General features: G+C 40.0%; 1 protein-coding gene across 1 annotated transcript; it reads right to left on the reverse strand.

Moving 5' to 3' along the window:
* Window positions 1-3,352: 3,352 nt before the first annotated feature.
* Window positions 3,353-5,377, reverse strand: KIF2B (kinesin family member 2B). The gene has a single exon (XM_036879824.2). The coding sequence runs from the start codon at window positions 5,375-5,377 to the stop codon at window positions 3,353-3,355; it is 2,025 nt and encodes a 674-aa protein (XP_036735719.2).
* Window positions 5,378-8,843: the final 3,466 nt, after the last annotated feature.

Consider the following 8,843-nt stretch of genomic DNA (forward strand, 5'->3'; position numbering starts at 1 on the left):
CCAGTTACTCCATTCATTTCCACTGTTACATCGAAGCCTTTGTATTCTAGCTCTGACTGGTAGACAGCTTCATTCCTGTTCAGGCTCACCTCAAACACACAAGCTCAGAAGGCTGCCTAGTTCTGTCCCATTTTTATCCTCTATTATTGATTTGGTTCAGTATCTTCTTTAAGCCATTAAAAATCCTGTTGTTGTTTTTTTAAATTTCTGGGATTACATTTATTTAAGGTGAGAAAGGAGGGACCTTGAATAGGAAAAAAAAATCACACTTCAGATAAACAATGTGTTAAGGTTTTTGACCAGCATTTGCTCTTTTAGAGAATAAAAGGAATTGCACAAATACTTCATAAACAACAGGTTTGCTCTGAAGATAATATTCTACACTTTGAATAGAGACAATTTTGACATTTTTCTTAAGTTGCACATGCAAGAAACTTTGTTTCTGATACTAGAATGATGTTTTAAATCGAATTGCAAAGAAAAAATCATTCATTCATTTAACCATCAAATATTTATCTAGAACTCTCATTATGTTTTATTATGTAGATTGTTAAAAATAATTATACTGAGTAATAGAATAATGGTGTAAACCCTTACTACCACAGAAGAATTGTGCAAAGGAGAATTTGAAATTATGAAATTTTAAGTTCAGTATTTTAAAGGTAGTTTTATTAATTGTAAATTCATGCAGCAATTCAAAATAAGTTTGTCCAACACAGGAATGGAGAAAAGCTACTTTAATTAATAAATAAGCATAGCTTGTAATTAGTGTGTCAACTTTTTGTGTGCAAATTGATGTTTCCAAAGTACTATAAGTATTTCTCACTTTAGAAGCTCTGTCATTTTCCAATCTTTTTAAAGCATTAATTTATTTTATAATCCTTCAGAACATTTGTGTAAACTGTCAGCAATTCTCTTTTAGTGGACCCCATTTAATTTATTTTCTGAGATATTTCATTAACATATCTTATTTTCTGATGTTCATATTAAATTTTATGCTATGTGTTTTGAATCATTTGAAGAACCATATTTATTTTCAGAGAAAATTACCATGAGTGGAAATATTAATGTGTACCTGTTAAAAAATGGCAACTCAACAGGAACGATTATGCTAAGACTAGTTAACAAGCAAGCCATACTAAGGAGAGATTTTAAGCTGTGTTCTGTAAGATGCAAGAATCCACAGGGAAAATACATAAACATATATATACAACTACATATACACAGGTTTGTTTACACTGCCCTCGCAAAGGGAGATTAAGAAAATCAGTAGGTGGATTGCTCTCAAGACTTTTCTCCAGTTTCTAAACCCACTAATAACTAATACATATCTCTTCTGGTAGCAAATAATGCATTTAACAATGTCCTGTGGTCTCTGTATCCACTTTACCACAATGGATACCATTAGTTATCTAGGTTGATAGTATGCTCTCCCTTACTTGCTAAGTTTCAACATAGAATAGAAATCTTAATTTGGTTGAGCTTGATTATAATTTATAAGGAAATTTTACTGATATAGTTTGTCTACCAAGTCACATTTAAAATGTGTAAATCATGACTTATGTTCTTTATGTCAACAAATATAGGATTATAGGATAGAATAACAAGCTGTCTTACTAAGGGCACAACAAAGCTGAATAAAATGCCAAAGCACAGACATCAAAGAACAAAAAGGCAGGTATCTGGGACTGGAACCCAGGCAGGATTCTTAATGCCATATTTCTTCCTTGCATACAAAAATAACTTATATTGAAAATATCTCATTTTGAAGGAAAGATAATCTAGAACTAAAGGACAGATTTCTGAAGATTTGTTTGGTTTGATGATATATAACCTGCATAGGTAAAGCATCAGAGGGGAGAAATATTTAGAGACCATAATATTGACTGCTTACTAAAGAGCAGGTGTTCCTGGTGATCGTGATTGTTTTACACTTATTGGTATCTTGCTAGGACATTGATGTTCTATTCTATTGTAGAGTTAGGTGTCAGTTTCCTTAGTGTCAGTGAGGCCTTTGCTACTTACAGGAAAACATCTGCAAGAATAGCTCATGTCTGCCAAAGCTAGTAACAGAATTTGGACACGAATGTTGTGTGTCTCCAGATTTCCTTAATCTGCTAGGCACTTTTTTTGCAAATCATTTTATTGTACTATTTAAAAAATAATATTATTTAAATATTAATATTATTTAAAAATGATAGTTAAAAATATTCTTTAAAACTTCTAGATTTGGAACCAAAAGATCCTCAATTATTTTACTAAAGCATTTCATAAATATGTTTGCTAAAGGTAGATGCTTATTAGATTAGTATATGTATATTTGCATACCAGATTAATTTCATCTCTTTTTTTCAAAAGGATGGATTTTGTGATCCCAGAATCCAGCAGGAAAATTGTCTCTTTATTCAGTTGATCTAAGGTATCCGTATTTCTCACATTCCCTATGAGGTCTTTATGGGATACAACCCACTTCAGACCAGAACTTTTCTACTGTTTTGCTGACATGTTCTCTACTTTAATTTGATGGGGGAAGGTTTTTTATGTGAATCAGGTTAGCACAAAATTTGGCAGAGAGTGAAAGGAAAAAATCTTAAAGACACCATAGTCAACAAAGCCAATGCTTATGAAACACACACACACTTTATCACTCTCAGGAAGCACAGTGCTTTATAATTTTAACTCCAAGATTAAAAATAAAAATCCCTCTCAATCCTAGGTTCTCATACAGAGTCTCTTAAAGAAAATCCCTCCCCTCCCCACCCATCAGTGTGACTAGCATTAAGAATCCATTTGAGTCTACGCATGAATGCAACAGGAAAATATTCATGAGTGGGTATCCCTAGATTTACTCCATTGTGTGCTCGTTGATGTGTTTCAATTCTAGTCCCTGCAATCCACAGTATTCTGCCTTCCTGGCCACAAATTTAGGGTATCTGCTGTCATGACAGCTAGTTTCTTCTACAGCAGGGTCTCCCAACCTCAGCACTACTAATATTTTCAACCAGATCATTATTTGTTGTAGGGAGCTGTCCAGTATATTATTGGATATTTACAATGTAGACACTCTACCCATTATACTCCAGTGTCACCACCCCCTCACACCCAGTTTTGACAACTGAAAATGTTTGCAGACATTCCCAAGTATCTCTGGGAGACAAAATGGTTCCTAGTTGAGAATCACTATTCTAGGGAGTAAAAGCAATCTACCGAAATACAGAAGAAGGAGGACATTTCTGGTAAACGTATTTTAAGAAGTTTTAAGCTTTCCAGGAGGATCTTTATAGTAGAAGAGTCTGACAATTTTCCCTTGTAAGAAAAGTAAAGACTGAAGTACTGTAGAGTAAGGTACCCATCACTTCAGGTCTGATCTCTTGTCTCTGGCTTCACTGTACTTGCTCTTTTGGAGGTCAGCTTGTAATAATTTCAGTTTCTTTTGAATCTCAGTCAGAATACCTATTTTCTGATCCAAAATGGACAATAACTGGGCAATGCAAAAACCAACATCATAGCTCACCCTAGCAGCTGTCTCCAGGTAGCTGTTCCTTGGCCATTGGCTTGATTCTTCCCATGAAATCGTTGTGTCCTCCATTAATGGAGCAGATAATGTCTCCATTTCTTTAGTCTCTTTCTCCTCCACATTCAGTATACAAGGCATTTTAACAAATCCATTCCTCTGAGGGGACATTTCTGAATTTCTGTGATTTTTCAACATCCTTGGCGACTCCTGGTGGGGCCTGAAAGCTCGAGGTAGCTGTTTAACTCGATTTGCATATCTTAAAGTGTTGAGGGTGTTTTCGCAAGAGGCCATCCCAGGAGAGATAGTAGCAATCATACAAGTGGAGGAATTCTGGCCTATAAAGGAGTCCCGGAGAACCTGTGTGAGTTTGCTGGCTCTGAATGGGGTATAAGACTTGTTCTGACCCAAAGCCCGAATGCATTCTTTGAGCGCGAGGAGGCTCTTGTTAATCTCTGCTGCTTCCAGCTGCCTTTGTCGGTTGGCCTTGGCAGTATCTGCTCCCCTTTCATTCCCAGCTAAATCAACAAGGGAAAACTTGCCATGCAGTTTCCCTTTTGACTTGAGGACGATCTGGAACACGGCGTGGCTCCTGGAAGAGTGGGCATTGACTGAGGTCTGCCCAGAGGTCCGGCAGCCATTCCCCAGTTCCACAAGGTTCAGCACGTCCTCCACACAGCATACCTCCTGCTCCTGCAGCCCGACCACTTTCATCTGCTGATTGCCATCCTCAAATACTTGCAGCTGCTTTTTCCTGTTCAGCAAATCATACACCTTCCCCCTATAAATCTCAAAATAGGTGCCATAGACTTTGAGGTCTAGTTGCTCATAAGCTGAGGCTTTGAGCAGGAGGAATACATCCTGAGCCACCAGGGCGTAAATGCCTTGAGAACAATCTTGATCTCTTCCTGAAAAGGCCCCGCCCATGGTGTGCGTTTTCCCACTGCCCGTCTGCCCGTAGGCAAAGCAGGTGGCCATGCCCTTGTGGAAGATGGACTCCACCAGTGGCTGGGCGGTAAACTGGTACACCAACTCGTTGGAGGCAGTGTCATCGAAGGCATGGTCGAAACAGAAAGTCTGGTTCTCCAGGTAGCGAGTGAGGTCCACCTTTTGCTTGGACTCATGCACCATGACCACGTTGTCCGAGGGGATGGTGATGATATCCAGGTCCTTCATGGTGGTCTCCCGCTGGTTGAGGGGCCGCTTCCTCACGCAGACGCAGATGCGGTGGTCTTCCCGCAGCTCAGGGCGGGACATCTGGCGGCAGTTCAGGTGCCTGCGGCACTCTTCGATCAGGCACATAATCTCGTAGTTGGGGTTTCTCTTGTTGATGTCCAGCGCGCACTGGGCTTGGATCTCCAGCTGCAGCCGCCGGCGCTTCTCCCGCTGCTTTTGCAGTTTCTCAATCGCCCGTAGGCAGGGAGACTTCTTCGGCTTCATCAGGCAAGGTTTGCTGGGTATCTGCACAGCCAGGCTGTTCCATGTGGGCGTTTCGTTTTTCTGGGGGCTCGCGGCAGTCCACTGCTTGGCCATACGCTGGTCCCCGATGGCTGAAGAAGGCACCAGGGGCAAGGGAGGCAATGACCTGGGCGGTGCGTGCTGTTCAGAGGAGGCCAGTGCTGGATTCAGCAGCAGTATGGTCTCCAGATCGATCTTCTTGCCTTTTCTAACTCCCTTTTCAACCCACTCCACTGTGACCCATGCGTTTTCTCTTCTGATCTCTGTGATCACAGCGAGGTGGATACTCCGGTCGCTGCGCTGGATCGCCACGCAGTTGCCCACTTGCATATTTCGGAATTGCAGCTTCAAGGGTTCCAAGGGCAAGGGGCCCAGGGATTCAGGGAGACATAACTGGCTAGCCATGGTGAATGACCGAGGTGTCAGGGCTCGCTTTGCCGGGGCCCTTGGGGTTGGAACAGCAGGACCTGAGCCCAAGTAGGTGTAAAGCATCCAGGGCATTGAGCGTGCTTGCGGTTTGCACCTGCCTTTATGAGCCAGGAGCGCTAAAGCTTAGCCTGCGGCCTCTGGCGTCACAAAGGAGAAAAGGCAGCAGAGCTTGGGTCTCTAGGTGAAAGGTGGTGGGAAATCCTGTTTATGGAGCCAGGTGCCAGGTGCAAAGGCAGCTCTTAGAGAGAAATTGTTCTCTGCCACTGAGAGTGTAGGAATCGGAGTTGGGCTTGGGGCATATGTTCCAGGGACATTTGTAACTCAGCTTTAGAAACATCCATTCTCTCTTTCAGTCTTGACCTGAAATCTCAAACCTAGGTGCTGTGGTTTGAGAACTGGTGATTGTTGCCTTAAACTTCAACTCTCCAGGCATCACCCAAGTGAATGTCAGCTGTTTGCAAATCACAGACTTCTAAGGACAGAATGCAGAGAAACTCCTCAAAGCTGTCATCTTTCTTCTGTCCCATCCTCCTCCAATACTTGTTTACCTTTAATAGTCACAAGTTGTTTCAGTTTAATGGGACTTCTCTTTACAAACCAAAAGGAGTTAAACGTAGCTGGTTCTTTTGTTAATTTGCTAATATGGAACTTCCTTTGGTGCAACATGTGGTTTTGCAAACACAGATGTTTATTATATTTCAGGTGGCTTTCATAGCTATAACATGAGTTTGTTGTACTACCGTCACCACTATTTTTTAGATTATTTCAGTAATTACCTTTCCAAATTCCTGCAGTAATTACACTTCCAGCCTCATTATCCATTTGTTGGAGAGAAAGGAGAGATTTTTGGTGGAAAGACTTTGTCTTATACTCCCACCTTACCCTAAAATGTGTGTGTGTGTCCCCTTTTAGAAGTCAAGGGTCAGGTTGGGGTGGTTAGGGGAAATAGAAAGGCAGCTAAGATGATCAGAGGCAAAAATGGAGAAAAATCGATATGAGTGTGGTGAAGAGAGAATAAGGCCAGGAAAACTCACTAAAAGGGACTCAAAGCATTAACCAGATAAAACCAGAGAGCCAGAAAGGATTCATCAGAATTAATGAGTTAATCAGTTGAAGCTCTAAAGGCCAGAAGCAACTTGAAATGTCCAGATATTCCCCAGATAGAGAAAAGTATCTGAGGGTGGCCCATGTCTTCATTGTGTCAATTAGATGATGCTATTGTAGGATTTACTTTAGCCTGCTAAAAGGCCCAGTTTATTCTTTAATTTAACCTATATGCTGTTTCTTTCTCCTCCTCCAGCTCCTAATCAAGTAATTTTGTAACCAGGGCAGGAGACAAGCATCATAATTAATTTTCCCAAAATGCCCAGATATAAACAGTATAGTAAGAGCAGGAGAGATTTCATCTTCAAGCTAAGATCCCATTCTAACAGGCAGGAAGTTAGGAAATAAGATTCCTAACATACTCTTTAGCAAACAGACAGTAACTCAGCCCACCTTGAGGGCAGGGTAGGTGGTCTTGATTGATATGTTCCCAGAGGGAAGCTGCTGTCCTGGGGAGGAGCCAGATCAGTATATTTCTTGTGTTGTTAATTTTGCAGAATTACCTGGAGGACTGATAACAGAGGAGAAGAGACATGATGTCTCTCACCAGAGAGAAGCATCTTGAGACCATTTGACAAGTCTACACCCCCTACCCTTTGTCACATTCCTGAAAAATCCTTAAAAGGGGAACCCCCAACCTTGCAGGGCACCTCTTTTCTGAGGACACCCACACTTTTCTCTCTTTAAGTGCTTAACTTTAAGTAAAACTTTTACTCTGCTTCAGTACTGTGTCTCTGCCCTTCAGTCCTTTGTTGCGGTAGGTACAAGAACTGAGGAAAATAAACTCAACACCTCCAACAAAAATATATTTGGTAAGAGAGGCAGATTTTTTCTGTAGGGTGATTTGCTTGCAAAATAGCACCAAAATGACATCCGCTGCGGAAAAGGCCAACATGAGGGTGAAGTTTATGTTTAATTTCCCTTCCTCCTTTGTACCACACTGTCTTTCGCACTGTGAGCCTGGTGGTAATTGCACTGAAAAGTAGCAGGAGGTATCGTGGTATTCTTAAACCCTCCCTGGGACCAAGTGACATGGAAACAAATTCTTGTTATAAACTGATTTCTCCTTAATGGAAAGCTCCTCTCTCCAGTAAACTTAGTAAAGCTTAGATTTTGAAAAGAGGGTGTGGGGTATTGGATACCTTGGATAAGTATGCAGAGCTCATTTTTGGGGATGGTTTATGTCAGTGGAGGGAGGGGAGAAAGGGATTTATCCAGTTGTCCTTTATGATTACTATTTTTTTTAATTGCCAAATTATCAATATTTAAAGTTGTGCTTTAAATCAGATTTTTTCTTAGTTTCAAGGGCATTATGTAAATGTTCTTAATCCCTCTATTTTATTAGGTTAAATTATCTTTTTTAAAAGCATTGTTGCTTGAGTTTTTAATAGTTTTTCTTTTTCCTTTACCTTTGAAAAAACTAGGTCTCTTTTAAAACCATGCAAACTCTCGCTCTTTCCAGTTAGCCATATTTTTACACCTAAGCCAGTGATTTTTGTAGATAGACAATAGATGACTGGTGGTAGTGCAAAATTCAGAGACTGAAGTTTAATTTGCTGTCCATAAAGGTCTTCTTAATTATTTCAAGACCTTTTTTCTCCCCCTTAGTTTTATTCTGCCTCATATAGTTTTCCTAGGATATCTCATTTATTTTTATAGTCTAATTTTTAAATTTGCATATATATGTACACACATATATATATATCTAGCAGATGCTCTCATATATATATATATATATATATATATATATATATATATATATATATATGTAAGAGAGAGAGACAGAGGACAGAGGTGGGGGAAATGTCTAGACCTCTTAGTTATTTTTCATTGTTTTTATTAGCTTAAGCATCTACCTACTGACAAAAGCCTCCAACAAATATTTGTCTTCTTCTTCATCCTTAGCCCATCTGAATTTGGAGCAGGATAGACCTTTCCCATAATCTGAAGTCTTCCATGACCATGACTTGATAAGTCTGATAATATGGATTTATAAATTTTCTTATCAGGTTAAGAGACTGAAGCCACCATTATATTTTCTTGCCTGAATATAATCAAGCAACAAGTATATTTACCATATGCTATTTCCTATGCCAAAGGAATCCTACCCTCAAGGAGCTTACCATTTACACATTTTGTTCTGTGTACCTGCTAAGAAGACCATGATTTGACAAACAACTGATATAATAGCTTCCTTTCAAATTGCTTTTTTCAAAAGCCTAACAAGTATCAGGTGTAGCCCCTCAAGAGAGAATTATGTGGGAGGAAGTAAGCACAGGAAATGAATTTAGAAATTTTCATTTATTAATTACATACCTGTTCCCAGGTTGGGGCCTGT

Source organism: Manis pentadactyla, chromosome 4 (assembly GCF_030020395.1).
Source record: "Manis pentadactyla isolate mManPen7 chromosome 4, mManPen7.hap1, whole genome shotgun sequence".
Lineage (NCBI taxonomy): Eukaryota > Metazoa > Chordata > Mammalia > Pholidota > Manidae > Manis > Manis pentadactyla.